This window comes from Colobus angolensis, unplaced genomic scaffold (assembly GCF_000951035.1).
Source record: "Colobus angolensis palliatus isolate OR3802 unplaced genomic scaffold, Cang.pa_1.0 Scaffold207, whole genome shotgun sequence".
Lineage (NCBI taxonomy): Eukaryota > Metazoa > Chordata > Mammalia > Primates > Cercopithecidae > Colobus > Colobus angolensis.
Window position 1 is genome coordinate 5,208,434 of NW_012115233.1, and position 23,222 is coordinate 5,231,655.

At 44.6% G+C, this 23,222-nt stretch overlaps 1 protein-coding gene across 3 annotated transcripts in view; it reads left to right on the top strand.

Moving 5' to 3' along the window:
- CDH13 (cadherin 13) overlaps positions 1–23,222 on the top strand; it is a 1,192,767-nt gene that overhangs the window by 603,338 nt on the left and 566,207 nt on the right. For all 3 annotated transcript variants that reach the window (XM_011942172.1, XM_011942173.1, XM_011942174.1), the window contains one exon: positions 5,079–5,231. In XM_011942172.1, the coding sequence (XP_011797562.1) occupies positions 5,079–5,231 (153 nt within the window). The remainder of the gene's footprint in view (positions 1–5,078; positions 5,232–23,222) is intronic.

The window sequence follows — 23,222 nt, forward strand, 5'->3', positions numbered from 1 at the left end:
TATAAATGAATACACACATATGCACATACAAACCTCAACCTCAGTCACATTGAGTAGAAATAATTATATAATGCATATATGATGACCCTATTTATGTAAAACCATTTAAAGCTGCTATATAGTCTATGAGTTCATATGTATGCAAATACCTTAAAAACACATACAACGTGGTATCATTCATTACAACTGAGAATGGAGGTGGGAATGGGACTTTGCAGGGGAACAGAAGGGAACATTGACTTTGTCCATATTTTGTCACATCTGTAAGATGTGCAAGAACGCCCTTAAAATCAGATCAAGGAGCCACTACCTGCTCCAGGCCTCGGTACTCCCTACCCGTGCCTAGATGCCAAAGACACTGGTCCCAGCTGTGCGATGCCACCCCCACAGCCAGCCAGGAAGTCTACCCAGGTATGTGGCAAGACTCCTGTGTGCTATTTACATGCCCTTCCAGAGTATTGGCACCAGGGGCTCATGTTCTTTCTCATCTGTGCTATTTTTTCCATTCCAACTCAAAGGACAAGAAAAAAAAATCCCACTGTGAAAAGAAGGGTTGAATTACAAAGAATAATAGGAAAGGCTCGCTAATTGTGAAGCCCTGCTATGGAGTATATAATGGGCCTTAACAGCCGCTGCAACAGTAGAGACTCCTGGCAGGGTTTGCTTTGGCCAGAGGAGTGCACTGGATTTCTTATATTTCATGACATTCCACCACATCAAAGGGCTGCAGGCTCAGCTGCTGCAGCTGTGGAATTTCCAGGAGTTTAGCACAGCATAATCAAGGTGGTCTGGAAACTCACTTGATTTGCATGGGATGGTTTTGAAGCATGGCCGAGTGTACCCTTGGGTTATGGCCATTGCATACCTCCTATCCCCCAGCTCGTGAGGTTGGAATATGTTGGGGTCCCCTCTGAAAATCCAGGTAGGCACCAAGAAGCCAGAGAGCTGGTGGGTAATTCAGAAGGGCTTGAGCTTCCTCCTGGATCTAAACTGAGCCAAGACACTGAGCTTTTCCCTGAAGAGCGACTCTTCCCACTCCACTTTCATGCTTTCCTCTCCAAGGTTCCTCCAAGCCATGGGGTGCGTTTGACACATGTAGAGATGTTGCATCTAGTGACTTTAAGAAAAACCAACTCTGCTTTCTGAGGTCTTAGAAACAGGTTATTAAAAGAGTTCCTGTTAGTGTTATCTGTTTAAAATAGGTCTAGAAAGAAGGTGGCCAACAGATCAGCCTGTTTTTAGCAGAGGGCTCCAAACAGTAGCGGTGGAAAGCAGCACCAGTGATACTGAACAGGGATGGTGCTGAAATCTGCCCAAAGTAGTTGTCTTCAAACTTGTGTATGCATGAGAATCACCTGGGGAGGGGGGATTGTTAAAGCTCAGATTGGCCAGCAATTCTCCCCCTACCCTGATTTCTGATTCAAGAGGCTTGGAAGAAGCCTGGAATGTGCATTTTTAATGAGTTTCCAGTGATGCTGATACTTAGACCAATTATTCTAGAGACAGCAAGGCCCCTACTGGAAATGACGCCCCTCATTTCCCTGTGCTGGTGGTCCCATAGGGCCGCTCACTCTGGGAACACCAATCTTGGCTGTGGGTGTTCCTTCAAAGTGAACGTAGCTCTGAGGAGCAGGAGGCAGGTTCAACAACCACACCTTTAAGAACATAAAAAGTTGAAGAGAGACAGAAGAGAGACAGACGTGTGCAGTGCTAAGCTGGGGCCCTCACAATGGGAACTGGCTTCTTTCCTGGGGAATAAGTAATTTCAATTCAGCAGTAGGTGCCAACTCAGCTGGGGCCTCCCTCTAAGACCCTTGTTTCTGTACCATCAAGTGGCTCAAGCTCTCTGGGAGAGGGCAAGAAAATGGTTGAGATCCACCCTTGGCAGCAAAAGGGAAAGTTGCCCTGCGATAATTTCTGGGTCTAGAATTCAGCTCTCTGTGCCGAGTGGCAGGTAGAGAAATGGGAGGGTGGTGATATTTGAGGCCCATTCCCCCACCCCCTCCTTGTTTCTTCTAGAAGATCTGGGTGCTGTGTTCCCAACTTTTTCTGAGCTGAGAAGGGTCAAGAAAAGATAACAAAGAGCCCAGAAGTCTTCTCCTGGCAGGTCCTCACCAGCAGGGCCTGTGTCTGACAGACAGATGGGTCAGAGAAGCCCATTCTTAGGAAGCATGATTGCTTCATAGCTCTTGTAGAAGTCCCATGTTCGTTTCTCATTAGAATGCTTTCTATGTTAATAAGATCTTCAAAAAGGACCTGCTCATCTCAGGTGTGCTTAGGAGAACAAGAGGAAGGAGTTTTAATCCACATTTGGGTGAAGGTGGTAATGAGAGGTGAAGCCAGCTGGACTTCCTGGGTCAAGTGGGGACTTGGAGAACTTTACTGTCTTAGAAGAGGATTGTAAAGTGGACCAAAAGTACTCTATAGCTAGGATTGTAAAACGCACCAATCAGCGTTCTGTAACTAGCCAGAGGTTTGTAAAATGCACCAATCAGTGCTCTGTAAAAATGCACCAATCAGCACTCTGTGGCTAGCTAGAAGTTTGTAAAATGGACCAATCAGCACTCTGTAAAGTGGACCAATCAGCAGGGCACGGGCTGGGGGTGGCATCCACAGCTGGGACCAGTGTCTTCTGCATCTAGGCAGGGGCAGTGAGTACCCAGGCCTGGAGCAGGTAGTGACTCCTTGATCTGATTTTGAGGGCATTCTTGCTGTATGCTTTTTACAGATGTGACACAGTATGGACAAATATAAGGGAATAAAAGCTGGCCACCCCCCAGCCAGCAGCAACAACCTGCTTGGGTCCCCTTCCATGCTGTGGAAGCTTTATTCTTTCCCTCTTGACAGTAAATATTGCTGCTGGCAGAGAGGGGTGAAACAATAATGATGGCAGTGATAGAGAAGAGTGGAGTGTGCTTGGTGACTCCTTTCCACACAGGGAGCTGTTTCCAGAGCACTTCTCTTCTGGGAGGCCTATGAATTTTGTTATTAAAAAGGAAACCTAGGCCGGGCGCAGTGGCTCATACCTGTAATCCCAGCACTTTGGGAGGCTGAGGCAGGTGGATCACCTCAGGTCAGGAGTTCCAGATCAGCGTGGCCTACATGGGGAAACCCCGTCTCCACTAAAAATATAAAAATTAGCCAGGTGTGGTGGCACATGCCTGTAGCTCTGCCTACTTAAAAATACAAACAGATGTAATTGGTGTTTAGTCAATACTCAATGTATTTTAATAAACAACATTTTTTAATCGGAGGAAAAAAAAAAAAACACCTGTAATGCCATGTGGAACTACGCCTTGCTGTGCAGCGATCCTGCCAGATGAACCCTGGCATAAAGTTAATGCTGCCTTAGGCACCACTGCCACCTGGTGTCAGGCATCAGAATTGCAGGCTTGGCGGCAGCCAAAGTGGCCTGGGGTGGTGGGGAAGCAGCGGGCGGGCAGGACCCATTTTCACTAGGAGAAGGCATATTTCCTGTCCTAGCCACCTAAACCCTCCAGGCGCTGTTGAGTATGTTTCAATAGATGCCTGCTCATTTGTCATTTGGTGACAGCTAGATCTGTATCAGCTTTCTTTCATCTGTATGTCCTGAATGATTATTGTGTTCAGGACCTTTAAACTGTTTTGTTATAATCAAACTAACGTTTGAAGGTTCTGATGATAAAGTGACATAAATATAGATGAATACTTGAGGGTAAACTCTAGACTACACTTATGCCAATAATAGTTATCTTTAGTTGCACATCTTCATAAAAAAGACCCTCCATACTTTGACCCCAGCTACTTCTCAGCCCTAACCCTCTACATGCTTAAGCATATGCCAGTAACTCACAGTTTCCGAAACTTTCTAGACTCTTCCTTGTCTGCCTGCCGCCTTTGTGCTGTTCCCTCTGCCTGGAACTACTTTCCTCCACCTTTCCCTTCCGAATTTATTCTTTAAATGTCAAATCAAGGTCGACAATTTGTAGGAAAATTCCATAAAGTAAATTCAGAAACAACAGTGTCTCTAGAGAAATGGAAGATGTGGTTCTGAACCCATTTTTATCTCTTTCATAGATTTGGCCATGGTCAGTTGCTGACTTGTTCTATCTCAGTGGTTTCATCCATTAAGTGGAAATAATAATGTCCTTTGCCCCCAGCATTGAAATATACATATATATATCTCATATATATATATATCAACTGACAGCTGCAAAGATGTGGATGTAGATAGATAGATAGATAGATATGCCCTAATCTGAGGTTTATATATATACACACATATAACATATATATTATATATTATATATATATTTAATGCATAGGGGTTTGATATACATAATATTTAATATATAATATATAGAGGTTTAATATATATAATAGGGGTTTAATATATATAATACATGGGGTTTAATATATATTATATATAGTGTTTAGGGGTTTCATATATATAAAACCCCTAATTGAGGTGTGTCTATATATAATATAGATACATATATTTAATATATAGGGGGTTAATATATATAATATTTGGGGTTATATACGTATTATATATATAAGCCCCCTAAATGGATGTGTGTATCTATGTATATGTATAAACCTTTTCTGATGAGACAAAGTGCTTCCTCTGCACCATGTCTAGTACTTATTAGAAGTGAAAGGGCAGGTGACACTGTGGATTATTGGATATATGTAAATACCTAGAATCTTGATCAATGAGTGCCCAGCAAATGGTTTCCATTACCTTTTTTGTTTTGCTTGCAGATAAATTTAAAAAAAATATGTTTGTGGAGTTAAAAATAATATAAATGTCCAATTTTGACTGAACTGGCGTTATTGCTCTCCTTGATCCATCACTGTATGTCACCCGAGTGCTGGTAACCTTCCTTAGCTGACAGCTGCAAAGATGCGGATATTAGAACGAAAGGTGTTAGGCAATGATGCTATTTCTGGTGCTGTTACTTTAGTCGAATCTGTGTTCACCAGGTACCTTTGTGCTGGCACCTGTTATTAGTGAATTGGTCGCGGAAGTATGTTTGCAATGTGCTTTCTCTGTGTTTTCCAGACAGTTTTAAATGTCTCTCTGTTTTTCTGAACAGGTAGTTGACAGTGACAGGCCAGAAAGGTCCAAGTTCCGGCTCACTGGAAAGGGAGTGGATCAAGAGCCTAAAGGAATTTTCAGAATCAATGAGAACACAGGGAGCGTCTCCGTGACACGGACCTTAGACAGAGAAGTAATCGCTGTTTATCAAGTGAGTGTGCCTCCCATGCCCACCCTGTGTGCAGAAATGTGGCTTTCAAAGATTATTTTCTTCCCACTGAGCTCGTTATTTCTGTGCCTCATCAAACCCGGGTCTGCATGGCTTTAGGGTGTTTCTGTGGGAGCTGAAGTGGATGGAGTTGAACCCTGACAGGGTAACAGTGGGGGGTCTTTATGTCATCAACAGAGCCCTCCAGGCCTGCATCAGACTTTGGGTACCAGAGACTGAGAAGGTAGACCCTGGGGGCCTCTCAGAGGAGGTCAGAACCCTTAGGGCAACTTTGGCTTTCCAGAGACCAGTTTGATGATCTAGAGCTGGAAGAGGTATAAACCCCAAGACCTGATATAATTAGCAAGACATGGTCCTTAGGGTGAAAAAAACTGCTAAATATTCAGCAATAAAGGAGTAGTTAAATTGTGGCAGATTTTGCAAGGCAGTTTGGCCATTTAAAATGCTTTTGAAGAAGTTGTAGTTATATGGGAAAGATTCAAGATATTGAATGAAAATGACATACAGACCCATATGGTATCCTCATTACCAATGGAGTATTGGCACATATCTTGAGGTGTATATGTTTAAGAAAAATGATAAAGAAAAATCAATGTGTTCATGGTTGTATTTGGAAGTGAGTGATTTCTTTGGTTTTCTTACCTACTTAATGCATTATTGTGAGTTTGCAGTGAGAAGATACTATAAGGGCATTGGAGGCATAAGGTGCTGGACAGACATAGAGCAGTAGCGTGATGATAGGTAGTAAAGTCCCCACCTTCCAGCAGAACCTTGGCTGGGCAATGCGCTCAAGGGTCTCGGGCCCTGGGAGGATGCGGGTGCCTTCCAGATTTCTATCTCGGAAGACTTGCCAAAGACTTTTCTGAGCATTTGCTGGGAGAATCCCCTGTCAAGGAGAACTGAACTGAAGAGTGAGCTATGTGTCCCACCTTATACCCAAGGGGGAATCGGGTAGTTGTATAAGTTGAATGTTGGTGCCCTCAGAAATACCCAGTTCCACCTGGCCTTGACAGTAACCAGAGGTGACCTGGCAGCTATTGGTGTCCAGCTGCTGTAGGAACAACCAGCAGTCGACTATGGATAGATGCCCTCTTCTCTCTCTCCATGCCCATCATGGGAGTCTCCAAGAAAGTTCGGGCACAAGGAACTAAGGAAAGATACAATAAATTTCATAATTTCTTAGCAGAGTGATCAAGAGCTCTGGGGTCTGATATGGTTTAGCTGTGGCCCCACCCCAATCTCATCTTGAAATGTGGCTCTGACAATTCCCACATGTCATGGGAGGAACCCAGTGAGAGGTAATTGAATCATGGGGGTGAGTCTTTCCTGTGCTGTTCTCGTGATAGTGAATAAGTCTCATGAGGACTGATGGTTTTATGAATGGGAGTTCCCCTTCACATGCTCTCTTGCCCACCATGTAAGAGGTCCCTTTGTTCTTCCTTCATTTTCTGCCATGACTTTGAGGCCTTCCCAGCCATGTAGAACTGTGAGTTCATTGAACCTCTGTCCTTTATAAATTACCCAGTCCCAGGTATGTCTTTATTAGCAGCATGAGAACAGACTAATACAGGGTCTGAGATCCTCCATTCAGATCTCAGTGCTGCTACGTACTGAGCTGTGGGAACTTGAGCAACACTCTTACCCTCCCTGATTTGGGATTCTTATCTATAAAGTGTGAATAGAGCTAACGCTTCGGGGGATTATAAAAAATGAAATTACTAGTTTTGGATAACTAGTAATTGCTACATAGCTAATAAAATAGAGCTTGGGCTGCAGCTTGGAGCTGCTCATACTTTTTAGAAACTGAGGCCATATAATATTACAGTAGTTAAAAGCATAGATTCTGCACACAGCCAGATTGGCTGCATTCAAATCATGGCTATCATATACTAGGTGTGGGAACTTGGCAAGGTGTCTGCCTCAACTTCTTAACCTGGAAAATGGGAATAATAATAATGATGATCTCATAGGATTTCATAAGGATTAAATGAACTAATACATATCAAACATTTAGAAAATGCCAGAAACATAGTAAGCACCATATAATCTTCCTACATGAGTAACAGTAATCAATTATATTAAAGGTGAAGGAAGGTAAGTGAAAACCCAAAGGACTCCAAGTTATAGCCCAATTTCTCATCTCCAGCATGAACTTTCCTTGAATAATCTTGAGTTTTTACTATACTTTTATAGTCTACTTCATAACATATTGATTGATTGAGCAATTCATTCATTCTACATACATTTAATTCAGTATTTATAGGGTGAGGGACACTCTTCAAGGTGGATATAGTAGCAACAAGACACACTGGGTTCCTTGCTTTCATGTATCTTTTATTCTAGTTCTTTGTTTCAAAGTAAACTGGCTTGAATTGCTCTGTTCTGTGGGTATGTGACATGCCAGGAAGTTGTGCCTTGTTTATAACATGGCTTGTTGATAACACCGGCACAGGGTCATGTACCCTCATTGGAAAGGCTGCTGGTATTTAGTGGGAATGACGTTTCTTACACAAGTACTTGCGTTACTTATGACTGGCAGACTAGGGCCCAGTCATTGGCAGTGCACTCTTCAGTGGGCTCATGAGGGCCTACTTTCTGATGCCATTTCCCTCCATGCCTCATGCCCTTCAGTTCAGTCATTGTCCTGTTTTCATGATACCCTCGCTGAAGCTTCTTACAGTTGCTGAAGCTTCTTCTTTAAAGAAGCACGTTTGAGGAAGAGCCCCAATCACTCTGTGGTTCTCCTATTTTTAGACAATGAGAACTGGGTTACTCTCATGTTGGTCTACTTTGGGCACAGGAATGTTGCAATTTCAGTTCATTTTAAGTGCCTATTTAAGAATAAGTTACTATTTTAGCAGTACAACTAGATCCTTGGTGTTCATGGTAGTCAACATTGTTGGTAGCAAATGAGGTTCTTCAAAGAGTAGAATGGGAGGTCTCCAAATCCCCATATTTTAGTTTCTAGTCTTGCAAGTTTAAAAAGGAGAGAGTCTGTGGGTGAATGTGTTGCCATCATAATAGCGCCAATGTTTCTATTGTTTAATGTTAAGTGCTACTCACATGCAAGTATGTGTTAATGTATTAACATTTTCCCAATCCAACAAGAAACATTTTGATCTAAACCTCAGGGATTTGTATGATAAGAAATAATCTGAAATACATTTGTCCTTGGGCCCCTGAAGTGCATCACCATTGAAGCTGCTGTTTATTGAACACTGCATGGCAGATATTGTGCTAAACACATTGTATACATTCTCTTATTTAATCCATTTCACACCACAGACTTAAGAAGTAGGTGTTAACACCATTTTACAGATAAGCAAATAACTGTTAAACAACTTTTTCAAGGTCTCACAGCTGGCATGTGTTGGATTTGGGATCCATATCCGTTTCTTTTCAGCTCCAAAGCCCTGCATTTTCAGTCACTAAGAAACACTCTTCCTATTTTATCCCCAACTAGATTTTAGATCTAATCTGTAAGTTCTTTAGCTCCTTTCCTAGGAACTCTGCTTACTGGGGCTGGGAAGGTAGTTTGACTGGCTGGGTGATCTATTACTTTTTAAAAATCATCCATTTCCATGACCCACTGCCATCTTGCCACTCCTCCCTGCCCCAGCCCCCAGAAGAACTTCCCAAGTTTCTGACCCAAAGTAGCACCTGGCAAAATAATTTATCTCTGGCAGTATTGGAAGCTGACATACTAATGCAAAGCCTCCTGAAATATTACTCATTATTATGCATTTTGCCAGCATTTGAGTGATTTGTGAACTCTTCATTGGAATAAAGTACTGTAAATGATTCATGAATGACCAAGTTTATGAAATTCTATAAAAATATTAGCAGGTGGTAATGATTCCCTCACACTGCGAATATGATCTACTGGCTGCAAATTTGCCAATATGGGATGACAGGAGTGGAGTGGGAGACCATCTGTTAGGCAGGTGGGGTGGGGGAAAGACGGGGAAGGGAGTTGGGATGGGCTCTGCAGGAGGTGCAAGGCAAAACAGGAAGCGGGGCCAGACCATGGTAGCAGGCAGGTGTCCTTGGCAGGAGACCTTCACACTGATCTGTTGTCCAGTGGGAGATGCTCAGATAACTGGGAATGTCAGAACTGGGTGGGAGAAGAGAGGAGCATATGGAAAAAGAGGCAAAACTAACTTTATTGAGCATCTATTAAGTGCCCAAGAATTCCCTAGGTCCCTGACATATACAAACCTATGAAAATGGTTATCTTGTCTTCACTGATGAGTTAGATGAGGGCTAAACAGGTTCCCTAGATGCATTTTTACTATTAACGTTGGGGTGAGCATGTCTCGAACATTTACAGTGTGCCAAGGCTCCATGCCAAATACTCAAATGATGGTCTCAGCTCATCTTCCTAAGGATAACCTTGATACATCTATCACACTCAATTCTAGAACAGGTAACAGGAACCACCTGTGTTCCTGGTCTCAGAACATGGACAGGACCTTACCGCCACCTTCTGAGTATTTGCTCACATTTTATACTATATGACTTGCTCTTTTTCAAGCCAATTTCTTAGTCAAATTTTGAATTTGTGGTCAAGAATGTTGTCATAAAATTGAAATACAACTGGCAGTCAGAGGTATCCTCGTTCGTATATTTTCTTTCATTAATGTGGCTCTACCCAATTCTAACCCATCTGTATCTCCATGACAATTTGGCAGAAAATACATTAAAGTGAAACATGCAGCTGTCATGTGGAAATAGGTATATCATAATGTCCGTGCTTATAAGATGATTGGGAGATACAGATGTACCCATATTAGAGAGTTATTAAAGTGATTAACCTGGTTATTATAATGTCCATGTTATGAACAAATGATGCACACATTACCTTGATGGGATTGTACCACACCTGATTAGACTTGTACTTGGAAAGGATCCCAGCCCTCACTAGTAGGGACATGCTACATAAGTCTTCTTTGTCCTCTACTCTGGTCTCCTTCATGGCTACCTTTCCTAGCCAGGGTTCTTGGTGGCAGTCAACAAAATCACCTCCAACTAGCTTACAAAGGAAGAGATTTATTAAAGAGTACAGGTAGCCAGTAGGATTGCCCAAAATGCCAAGTAACCTAGCTTACAAGGCGAGATAAGGTGTTGCTACAGGAAATACCCATGTATGAACTATTCTAGGGCAAGGTTTTTCAACAGTGGCACTATTGAAATTTGACGCTGGATGATTCTTTGTTATGAGGGGCTATCCTGTGAATTGTAGGAGGCTTAGCAGCACCAATGGCCTCTACCCACTAGATGCCAGTAGCACCCCCACCCCACCTAATCTTGACAATCAGAAATGTCTGCAGATATTGCCAGTTGTCCTATGAGGGGCAAAATTGTTTCCATTTGAGAACCACTTTTAGAGAGAAGTGTCATAGTCCATTTTGTGCTGCTATAACAAAATATCCAAGCTTGGGTATTTATAAAGAAGAGAAACTTATTGGCTGTCATTTCTAGAGGCTGGACAATCCAAGGTCAAGACACTAGTAGGTTTGGTGTCTTGTAAGGCCATTCTCTTCTTCCAAGATGGTGCCTTGCACCCTGCACCATCCAGAGGAGAGGAAGGCTGAAATCTCATATGGCAGAAAGTGGAAGGGCCAAAAGACAGCACCTATTTCTGAAAGCCTTTTAAATTAAGACATTAAACCTACCCATGAGGGTGGAACACACATGCTCGAATCACCTCTAAAGGTCTCCACCTCCCAGTACCATTACATTGGGTTATATTACAACAAGAGTTTTGGAGGGGACAGGCATTTCAGCCATAACGAAGAGTCAATGTTGCTGCTGTCTCTTCCTGCCACTTTGCTCTGACGCTCACAACTGGATGTGGCAGCTCGGCTTTGGCTACCTAAAAGAGCCAGGTGACTCTGCCATGCTCAGAACCTCTGATCTGCAAAGCACAGCTGTGGCCTTCTGCCACTCACTTCCATCCAGTCTCACGCTGGTGCATCTGCAGGAAGAACCTAGACCATAAGCAGGATTCTGGCTGCAAGAGAGCTGGGTTAACATAGTTTTTAGTTTTTCCAGCTTCCTGGTACAGGAAAGTCCGCTAGCCGAGCACTGGAGCAGTTGTTTTCATCTACCACATTGTCATGTCATGAGTGTAATTTTTTAAAATTCCATAGGTTTTTGGGGAACAGGTTGGTATTTGGTTACATTAGTAAGTTCTTTAGTGGTGGTTTGTAAGATTTTGGTGCACCCATCACCCGAGCAGCGTACACTGAACGCAGTTTGTAGCCTTTTATTCCTCATTCCCTTCCCACCCTTCCCCCTTGCCAAGTCCCCAAAGTCCACTGTATCATTCTTTTGCCTTTGCATCCTCACAACTTAGCTCCCAATTATGAGTGAGAACATACAGTTTGATTTTCCATTCCTGAGTTACTTCACTTAGAATAATAGTCTTCAATCCCATCCCAGGTTGTTGCAAATGCCATTAATTCACTCCTTTTTATGGCTGAGTAGTATTCTGCCATATATATATATATGTATACACACATACCACAGTTTCTTTATTCACTCATTGATTGATGGGCATTGGGGCTAGTTTCATATTTTTGCAATTGCAAATTGTGCTGCTATAAACATGTTGTGCAAGTATCTTTTTTGTATAATAACTTCTTTTCCTCTGTGTAGATACCCAGTAGTGGGATTGCTGGAGTGCGATTTTATACCAAGTGAGAGTCTGTCAGTGAGAAGCTTAGTTACCGAAAGGCAGGTAACAGGTCACACCTAGGGGAGTGTGTTTTCACACCTGTGATCTTAACTTCTTTCATCATTGTGGTCCCGTCAATCAGTAACACACATGTGGCCTAGGTAAGAGCCCTGAGTGGGACAAAACAAAGAATCTGGGTTAAAAGCCCAGGCTTTGGCGCCAGATCTTTGGAGGGAAGAATCTTGACTCTACTATCACATGAACCACATGAAATTGCCATTCTTACTGGTGGAAAAAAGGTGAACACTGGCAATTTCATGGTTCAATCTAATACTCTGACACCTTTAGCAAGTTACTTCCCAGCCTCTGTTTTCTCCTTTTTAGAACGAGAGTGAGATTACAGTATCATCTCCTAAAAGTGTTGTAGTTAGTGAGTGTTTATCATTCAGCCCAGTCACTTAGTAAGTGCTCTGGAATTGGGAGCCAGCCTGCCACATACCGGTTTTATAGTTTAAGCTCCCTGCAGGTAAAATGGAGTTGAAAGCACTTGTGAGGCAGCAGCTAGCAGGTAAACAGTTGAATGTCAGTAACTGTCTGTAAAAGGGAATCATCTCACTGGGCAGTTTCAAACTGTGACCCTGGACTAACAGCATCACCTGGGAACTTGTTAGAGATGTAAATTGTTAGGTCCTTTCCCAGGCCTGCTGGATCAGAAACTCTCGGGGTGGGTCTCTACATCTGGGTTTTAGCAAGCCCTCCAGGTAATCCTGAGGCTCACTGTAGTTGGAGGAACACGGGTCTAAATACTCACACTCCTGGGTACTAACATCATGGCAGCTGACCTGCTTTGAACCAGTTTCGTTACAGTTCTTGTAGGGTAACACGTGCCTCAAGTGTGCTTACTCCTCCTGGTGCTCCAGTGTGCCATTTGAAAGCCCTCTCTATCCAATTCCAGCTCTTCCAAACTGTTTTCTTTTTGTTTCATTAGTGGCACCTGAGAGCCAGGCAAATTTGTCCCAGGCTTCCTTGCTGCATCCTGTCTGGACTTTGGATGACTGTTAAATGCCATGTGACTGCATGTTTGCTTGTTTCTCAGCCAGAGATGAAGATGTCCTCAGAAGATTGGAACTGCAACAGGCTGATGTAATTCCCGATAGGGGGAAATTAGTGTTGGGGTCGGCAGAACCAGCTTTATCTGCCTTAGTAGATCTGTGACCTTGAACAAAGCATTTGTGGTTCTTGAACTTTGTTGCCCTTAAAATCATCTGGGGAGCTTTGAAAACCCTGAATGCCCAAGCTGCACTCCAAACCAATTAAATCAGGATGGCGCAGAGTGTGACCAGGTGTCAGTATGTTTATATAATTCTCCAAGTTTTTCCATTGTGAAGCCAAGTTTGAGAACTGCTGTGTTACTTGTCTATACCCCAGTTCGTTCATAATTAGGAATTAATATACCAACCAGCTAGGTGTGTTTGAATACCGAGTGAGATAAGGCAGGAGTTTCTAACACATAATAAAAGTCAAAGATCTCATTTCTCCCAACTGCTTGACTCTGAGCAAACATCTAAGGCTGCTTTCTAATGCCTCCTTTGACACAAACACTTAAAAGTCAGAATTCAGAGAAACAGAATTTAATAAACGAACGCTTGTCTTCTGACTGCTTGTGAAAAAATAATTCGAGGTTCGTTCGCAGCCCCTCCCTACCCCTGCACCTCTGAGCACCTCCACCTGACTTTTTCCAGTTCATCTCTTCATATTTCCAAGCACTTCATTTTATTACAACCCGGCCTTATCTGTCAGGTGCAGCTGGCGAAACTGAGGCATGAAGAGGTTAAACGACCTTGCGGCAGCAGCCACATACCTGGATTACACTGCTGAGTTGCTTCTGACTGATTATTTGGTCCACTAAGCAAAGCTGCTTCGTCACTCAGGGCTATGGAAACATATTTTTCTCTGAACTTCATTAGCACAAACTCCTCAGAAGAGGTTCAACTTGAATCTTGGCAGGTGGGAGAACCCCACATTCCTAATTTTCTCTCCTCCACTCCCACACTGGGCTTTGTACCTGCGGCGCCTGGCCCACACTCGGGGCTTAGCAGACATCCATGGAATGAATAAATGGTTTGATGGCTACATTTTTTTTTTCTTTTTTTATTTTAGTTGTCTAACTACAACCAAGTCTACTTCACCATGCTGATTCTTCAAATTACTTGGCAGCATTTTCTTTCCTAAGGTGCTGAAGCATCACAACACGTTGGGGCTGGGAGAGCCTTAGACCCATTTTGTCCAGACCAGCTGCCCAGCGAATTTACAGGGAACAAGTTAAATAACTGGGCAACTGCTCAGACTCCCAGGACTTGAGATTCCCTGGCTATGTAACTATCCCTCAATGACGAGCATTGTGGCTGACACTCTGGGACCAGATCCCCACATGCAGGGACGGGGTGGGGGGCATCCATTCCAGCCCCCACCACCCACTGGCCATGTACGTGCCTTCAGCAATCAGCATAAAGATATTTCTTTTTATTTGGTAAAAATGAGAAGGGAGAGGAAGAAGAAGTGTATTAGAGGTGTGGACTGGAAGAGAGAGGAGCCAAAGAGGGGATGCAGACAGGTTGATCTTCCTATGCTGGGACCCTGAAGTGGGTTGAAGACCCATGGGTTCGTGAACAGGAAACGACTGAAGTCATGTTTTATGAAAGACTCTTCAAGATTGAAAATGAGGGCCAGAAGCTAATTAAATTGATCACAAACGATTGGGTCAGAAACCGGATTTAAGCACCACGGCTATGGGAACAGGTGGCCAAGGATTACACAGTTGGAAAGAGAGGCCTCTTCTGACACCTGCAGCTCTGTGGCATGGGAAGTGCTGGTCGCTAGGGGTGGGTCACCGTGGTGACATTTCCCCCAGTGGCCCTGATAAGGGTGGAGGCAGCAGCAGTTGGCACGTGGTATGGAAGCTGACATTGATCGGGGCCCTTGTGAAGCCAGCCTTCAGCCTCCCAGGAAATACCTGGGGAACAATGTTGTGATGGGGACTGAGTTCCCCTGGGGCAGGTTAGAAGCTGGTGGTCCCTATGATCAGGGAAGAAAGGCACATGTGCCTCATGTCATCATCCCATGCTGGGAAGTCAGCCAGCCTCCACGTTACCCATCTCAATTCTTGCCTGCCCACTGGTTCCTGTTTATTTGGAGCAGATGCGTGACTGCTCTGGATATGAAATAGGGAGAACCTGTGATCCAAACCCCCGGGTAAAACGCACGTGGGGGAGCATGCTTTTTTGGCCAGCTGAGACTTCTTTTCCAATCTAGAGAAGTGGAGGAAAACAGGGAAGCAGCTGGGGACCATAGTGCCGGCGTCCACGCCGGGCAGCGCAGACTCGGCAGCTCCACCAGAGAGGGATTCAGCTCAACCTGGGGGTCGATTACAGTCAAAGGACATTGATCGGCGCCCAACTTGTGTTAGCCACTATTTCACAGTTCTGTGGATACAGCAGCAAACAACCACCAAATCTCTGCTTCATGGAACTCTGTCCATCTACAGGCATTAGTGAGTATGTGACAATCCGGTGGTCATAAGTGCTGGGAATAGACACAGAGCTGATAAAAGACATAGAGGGTGGTGAGAGACACTGCTTGATCCAGGAAGGCCCTCCTGGGAGGGGCCGTGAAAAGGGAGGCCAGATGGAAAGTCTCCTGAGGGCAGGAATGAGTGCTGTTCTTACCTCTCACATACCCCTGACAGCTGTTCTCAACCACGGATGCTTTGGTCCCCTAGCAGATGCCTGGCAGTGTCTGTAGATGTTTTTAGTTGTCACAACTGGGGCTGTTATTAGCATCTGATCGGTCAGGGATGCTGTCCCGCATCCCGCCATGCACAGGACAGTCCCCACGTGTCCTCAGGGCCATGCTCTGCAGGCTCCTTGCATGGCACTGGCCACTTGGAGGGTCTAAAATTATTGCATGGTTTGTTCGCTCAGTATTCATCAGGCTTGGATAGTCAAGAAGTCTGTCTTCATCTCTGGGGCACCACCACAAGGGACACTATCTCTGTTCTTGTCAAGTTCGCATGCTAGCTGGGGCAATGATTTGCAGCAATCGACTATATTATGTGAGGAGGGTCATGGTACAGGTTCAGCCTTCCAGAGGACATGAGGTCAAAGCAAGTTCTCAAGAATGAGAAGGAATCCAGGGGACAGAGCCGTAGATGGGGCAGGAAGGGTGCCGTGAGGACTTACGGCACCTCCAGGGGAGTGCGTGCAGTTTAGGGCAGAGGAGGGTTGGGCCGTGGGGGGTGCTTGATTAGAGGTGAAGGTGGGACTCACATGCTAAGGCGTGAGCTTAGACCTGAGACTCCTGCGGTGAAAGGGAGGGATGATGGAGGATTTTAGGCTGAAAGAGACATATCAGATTTGGATTTTACATGGACTGATCCGGTTGACATGCGGGGGATGAATGGGAGGCAGTGATGAGTTCTGTCTGTAGGTCTTTGAAGCCAGAGTGACGCACATTAGATAGATGCAGTTTTTACCCAGAAAGACCTGGATAGTAAATAGGATTAGTCCAAACTGATAGTGAAGATATTAAATATACCTTGGGATGAAAAGAGGAGCAGGAATGGGGAATTGTGGGAGGAGGGCAGGCCATACCGGGCCTCCCTAGGGCAGGATGAGGTGCTTAGATTTTACTCTAAGGAAGCCTCAGCCTCAGAGGGTTTTCAGCAAGGGAGTGACGTCCAATTTGCATTTCAAGAAGATAAGATTTATTTGAGCAAGTCAATAATAACATTCAAATTGTCATGAAATAGAAATTAATTCAAAAATGCATTCATTTGTTGAGACCCCACTATCTACCGGGCACTGGGGAAAAGAGATCAAAGATAAAACCTTGCTTTCCCTGGAGCTCAGACTTCAAGCTTCCTTCTACACATAGTAAACCAGAAAACCTTTATTGTTAAATTCACATGTGGAGGTGTGGGGAGCATTTTGTGCACTGACTGGTTCTCCCCATTTAGTCTGGCATAATTGCCATGCCAAGTAAATATTCTCTTTTAAAATTTTAAACTTAGAGGTTTTTTTTTTTTTTCTTCTACAGGGGTTTATCAGTGGTCTATCTCAAAATTTATTAAACACAGTTGGCCAGAGCTGTTAGCTGTTGATTTGTTTGATTGGTATCTGTTTTAAGATCCTTATTTATCCAGAAGGCTTATCTTTTTCCACAGTGAGGCATTAGGTAGCAAAAGAGATCATTTCCATATTATTTTTCTTTCTTCCATAGGTGCAGATGTTTGCATAATGGGCTCCTTTAAGTAAAGTCCACCTTTTCTGGAATCATGTTGGAAGGTCTGCAGGCCCATGATGAGGGACTGTCTTATATTCTCTAACTCAGGAATACTCATTCCTGTTTCTGCATGTGGGACCGAACTGAACCATGTTCAGTGTGCCAGACCAAACACTCTGAAGCTGGACTAGAGTAAAAGCAAACTGGAGAGTCGCATCCTCGTTAAATGATGGCTTAGCACATAAAACATTCTAGTGACTGGATTGTCAATGTTTGACAATAAGATGCTGGGAGGAGAGCCCTGTGCTCTTCTGAAATTGATCGTGTCCCCCTTCAATGGATCATTAATACCTGGGGAATACGCATATAAAAGGGGTAGACCCACTGCAGAGGTCTTGAGCAGAGGTCAGGAAGGCTGAGAAAAATGGGCAGCTGGCATTTCGCAATCAGTCGTGAATGCATTTTCTATTCCTTTTCAGTTTTTATTGCAGAACCTAATCATGAACTCTACTAAAGTCACATTAGTTCCTGTTCAGTGTTTCTTATCTCCTGTGATGTGAGGCTCTGGTAATTAGCAGGGCTGTTTCAGCTCCCAAATAAAAAGGAAATATATTTAGAAAATGGATGTGTTAACTGGGGAAAGCAGGCACAGGAAGGGCTGCGTGAAGTATCTTTCTCTTGCTGAGGTAGGCTGCAAGTCGATGTGGAAAAAGTTCTAGACCATACTGTGTGTTCCCTCCGTGACCACCCCCGCAATCCTCTTGACTCCCTATTCCCAAATCTGGGATTATTTTTAGAAAGCTGTCCCAGGTTGGCACGGTAGCTCACACCTGCAATCCCAGCACTTTGGGAGGCCAAGGCTGGCAGATCACCTGAGGTCAGGAGTTTGGGACCAGCCTGGGAAACATGGCGAAAACCGCGTCTCTACTAAAAACACAAAAATTAGCTGGGCATGGTGGCAAGTGCCTGTAGTCTCAGCTACTTGGGAGGCTGAGGCAGGAGAATTGTTTGAACCCAGGAGGTGGAGGTTGCAGTGAGCCAAGATCACGCCACTGCACTCCAGTCTGGTGACAGAGCAAGACTCTGTCTCAAAAAAAAAGAAAGAAAAAAAAAAAAACACACGCTATCCTAGAGGATATCAAACTGAGAAGACAAGTGTTTCTTTGGAATGCCACAATGTTTCTTTGGATGGCATAATTTTAGGTCAGCCCAGGAAATCCAGGCCCTGAGCTAGAAGGAAGGCAAAACTGCGAATTCTCTGTTTGGAATGTGAACCAAGCATATGCCAAGAGAGATCTTGGAAATACCATTTCCATCCCGAATGGTTGCTTTCTTTGTCTGCATGCCTTCATCTTCCTCAGGCTCTGACCTTCTCCCAGCTCTCTAAACTTGAGCAAATGCCCACAACAAGGCCTGGTGCTAGGATCGGAACAGGGAAGACACATGGAAATGAATAAGAAGGTCACATTCTAGATAACTTGCACATCGCGGCCCCCTTTTTATGATAATCCCTTTCTTCGTCCTCCCCACCCATCCTCACTTCCCTCTCTTCTATGAACAATTCAGTTTAACTGTGTAGGTTGGATCTTGGCATGCTGGTACCCTGGGATGATGGAAAGTTGCCTTCCTACTGAAGGTCAGCCACAGAAAGAGCATCTGTATGTTGGCAAATCTGCTCGGTTCAGGGCTCTCCGAGGGAATAGATGGGAGAAAAATTTTGGATTCACTTTTGATTGTACTTCCTGATGGAGTCAGGATTGGGGTGAGGATAATTGCACGTTAACAAGCATAGATTGCGCATGGAGTGGCCATCCTGTGAGGCAGAGAGTCCCCTGATGGTTGATGTGTTCCAGCAGGAGCTGATGAGTGCCTTCAGGAAGAGCATAGAGGGATTGTTACTTTATGTAGTTAGATTAGAAGTATGGCGTCTGCAAGCTGTGGCCTGCGGGCCCACTCCAGCTTCACCCGCTTGTTGCGTATTGTCTGTGGCCTCTTCCACCCTGCAGCCACAGGGTTGAATAGTTGTCAGAGTGTGGCCTGCAAAGCCAAAAGAACTTACTCTTCCCCTCTACAGAAAAAGCTCTCCAACCCTGGACTAGTGAATCCTGGTATGGGTTAGATGTTTGTTCCCTCCACATCTTACATTGAAATGTGATCCCCGGTGCTAGAAATGGGGCCTGGTGGGAGGTGATTGAATTGTGGGGGTGGACCCCTCATGAAAGGCTCAGTGTCATCCCCTTGGCGACCAAGTTCTTGCTCAGCTATTTCACATGAGTTCTGGATGTTTATAAAAGAATGTGACACAGAAACAGAAAAGCAAATACCACGTGTTCTCACTCATTAGTGGGAGCTAAATGATGAGAATACATGGACACAAGGAGGGGGTCCTTGTGTTTCAGAGGGTAGAGAGGGGGAGAAGGGAGAGGATCAGGAAAAATAACTAATGGGTACTAGGCTTAATAGCTGGGTGATTAAATAAATGTTTACAACAAACCCCCATGTTACAAGTTTGCCTGTGTAACAAGCCTGCACTTGCACCCTTGAACTTAAAAAAACAAACAAACAAACAAAATGGCTGGGCACAGTGGCTTATGCCTGTAATCTGAGCACCTTGGGAAGCTGAGGTGGGCAGATCACTTGAGGCCAGGAGTTCAAGACCAACCTGGCCACCATGGCACAACCCTGTCTCTACTAAAAATACAAAAATTAGGCATGATGGCGCACGCCTGTAATCCTAGCTACTAGGGAGGCTGAGGCAGGAGAATCGCTTGAACCTGGGAGGCGGAGATTGCAGTGAGCCAAGATCATGCCAGCTGCACTCTAGCCTGGGTAACAGCAGGACTCAAAAAAAAAAAAAAAAAAAAAAAAAAAAAAAAAAAAGGTGTGGTACCTCCCTTCCCACACACACTTTGCTCCTGCCTTTGCCATGTTATACACCTGCATCCCCTTTGCCTTCCACCATGATTGTAAGTTTCCTGAGGCTTCCCCAGAAGCTGAGCAGATGCCAGCACCATGCTTCCTATACAGCCTGCAGAACCGTGATGAACCAATTAAACCTGTCTGTTTTATAAATGACCCACTCTTGGGTATTTTTTTATAGCAATGCAAGAATAAGCTAACACAAACCCTCATATTTAGGAACTGGTAGCTCCAGTCCTTTTATATCTAATTTGAAGAGCTTTTGAGACTACCATAGTTTATGCATTAAAGGAAGTTTATAAGTTTCCCCTTTTCTGGATATTTCCAAGGAAAGGCAAAACTGTGTCCCCTTGAAATGATGGTGATGTTTTCTGACCTAGAGATGAACTAAGTCCAGTCTGGGACAGGCTCCCCAGGAAGCATTTTCATGGAGGTCAGTGTGAACCCACTTTTGCAGATTGGCGGCAGGGGCAGCTTTAGGTCCCTTGAGGTTGTCTGCACCCCACTTCCCAAGTAAACAAAATAATGACTAGAAAATCTTTGCAGGGAAGGGGAAATGTGCAAATATACGAGACAAAATTGTTTTTCTTTCCCAGCAGTTTTCCCCCTTAGAACCATTGCACAGGCCTGAGCTACCCTGGGAGTCTGTTTTGTTCCCAGGCTCAGCGTGAAGCAGACCCTTATCCTCTAACACAGGAACAGCCACAGCAATGTATGATCATAAGCAGCACTTGCAGGCTTGGCTGGTCCTTTACAGATGCTATCTCATCAATCCTTGTGCTGACTCAACGAGTAGGTACCTGTATTAGTTTTCTATTTCTGCCCAAACAAATTCCTGCAGCCTTGGTGGCTTAAAACAACACAATTTTTATCTTAGAGTTGTTTAGGTCAGAAGTCCAACATGGTTCTCACTGGGCTAAAACCCAGCTATGGGCAGAGCTGACTCCTTTTGAAAGGGAGCATCTTTCTCCTGCCTTTTCCAGCTTTGGGGGGCCACCTGCATTCTTCAGCTCATGACTCCTTCCTCCATCTTCACAGCCAGCAATGGCAGTAGCTCCTTTCACGCTCACATCTTTCCTGTTCTCTCTTCCCCAGCCCTGTTTCCTTTATAAGGACCCTTACGAGTCCATTGGGCCCACCTGCATAATCCAGAATCCTTTAAATTTATCTAGTTCACAACACTAATCCTCTTTACCATGTAACCTAACATAGTCAAAGTTTCCAGACATTAGGATGTGGGCGTCTTTGGAGGCCGTTATTCTACCTACCACCACACCCCTTGTATAGATGAGGTAACAGAGACACAGAGTGGGTTAGGAACTTGTCTAAGGTCACATAGTGCTAAGTGATGGATGATCTTAACCTTCGACCCCAGCTATTGTCATCTCTGGAAAGCGGGGACGGATAACATGGCCAGCGCAGTGTCCAAGGGGCTCCCCTCTTCTGCTGGCTTCAAATAGGGCGACGGCCAGAGGGAGAAGAAACTCTGGATGAACCCACAGGGGCAACCCTGGATTCTAGCTCTGAAAGCTCACAGGCAGTGTGTGGCAAAACTGGTTTCTCTGATATGTTTTCCTTCCAGAGTGGGAGTGCCCAGCCTCTTTCAAATCTTCCTTTTTTTCAAAGCACCTAGGTGCTTTGTGGGGATGATTTTCTGTAGAATGAGTGAGTGTCAGGAAACAGCTGGCCACTTGATTTTTATTACTGTTAGGCGCAGTCCTGGGCACAGAGCTGCTTTGCATTCGTTGCTTAGCAAGAAGCAGGCCCCAAATAGCCACCTGCCCCGAGGCCTCTTTGTCCACTGGAGGGGATGTGTGATTAGATGGAGGGTAATTGATAACTCAGGGTAAGTAGGGAGAGGGAAACCCCTTGAGGTTGGACCTAAGCAGCTCGAAGTCCAGATATCTGCTCCAGTGCAACTGACACTAAACAACAACAGCTAGACTTGACCACACTGATGGTGGTCAGGTGTGGCGTGAGTGTGTTTCCTGAATGATCACTTAGAAATTAAGTCTCCCCTGCCATGCCAGGGGCATTTTTCTAGGCACAAGGGACGTTAGAGTGAACAAAACACATTTGTAGCCCTACCCCCAGCCCCTCTGGAGCTTATACTCCTAAGGACCTTAAAGGTAAAGATTGGTTTTGTCCACTTTGCATATGGAGAAACTAAGCTTAGGGAAGTGTCTGGAAAAACGTCACATGGTAGCTGACAGTGAAAGAACCAAATGACAAACCCACCTCCTCCCCTCCAGAGCCCCAGCTCCATACACTGGCTCTGTTAACTGCTTAGTTTGGGCCAGGCACCATGGCTCATGCCTGTAATCCCAGTGCCTTGGGAGGCCTAAGCAAAAGGATTGCTTGAGACCAGGAGTTCGATACCATCCTGGGCAACATAGAGATCCCATTTCTACAAAGTAAATAAACAGATACATAAATTAGCACGGTGTGATGGTATGCACCTATAATCCTAGCTACGTGGGAGGCTAAGGTGGGAGGATAACTTGAGCCTGGGAGTTCAAGGCTAAGGTGGGAGGATAACTTGAGCCTGGGAGTTCAAGGCTGCAGTGAACTATGATTATATAACTGCATTCCAGCCTGGGTAACAGAGTGAGACCCAGTCTCAAAAAAGTACATATACACATACATAAACAGTTGGTTTGCTGGGAAACACCCTCCATTGCACAGGTCAGCCCCTGCCACAGAGAATGACCCAGCTCCAAGTGCCAATAGTGTCATTGCGGAGAAGCCCTGGTGCAAAATGAAAATAAAATCCACCATAGAGTGTTGCTATGAGCTTTGAAAGCCGTATCACGTGAGCCTTGATCTAACCAAATCATGTTTTCACTCACTGGATTTTCCGCTGGAATCGTGGCATGTCAGGGCTGTGCCTAACCGGGCCCCGCTCCTATCCCTGACCCAAATTCTGAGAAGTGGCCAGTAACACGGTTCTAGAGGAACTTGCCAATGTTCACTTTTTATTCTATGTAGTGGTGGTTTTTTTTTTTTTTAATTTTTTTTTCTCGTTGTAGAAGACAAATTCTATTTCCTTACTCCTGAGGGGAAACTAATTCCAGCAAAGGCCATTTGTCTTTGGT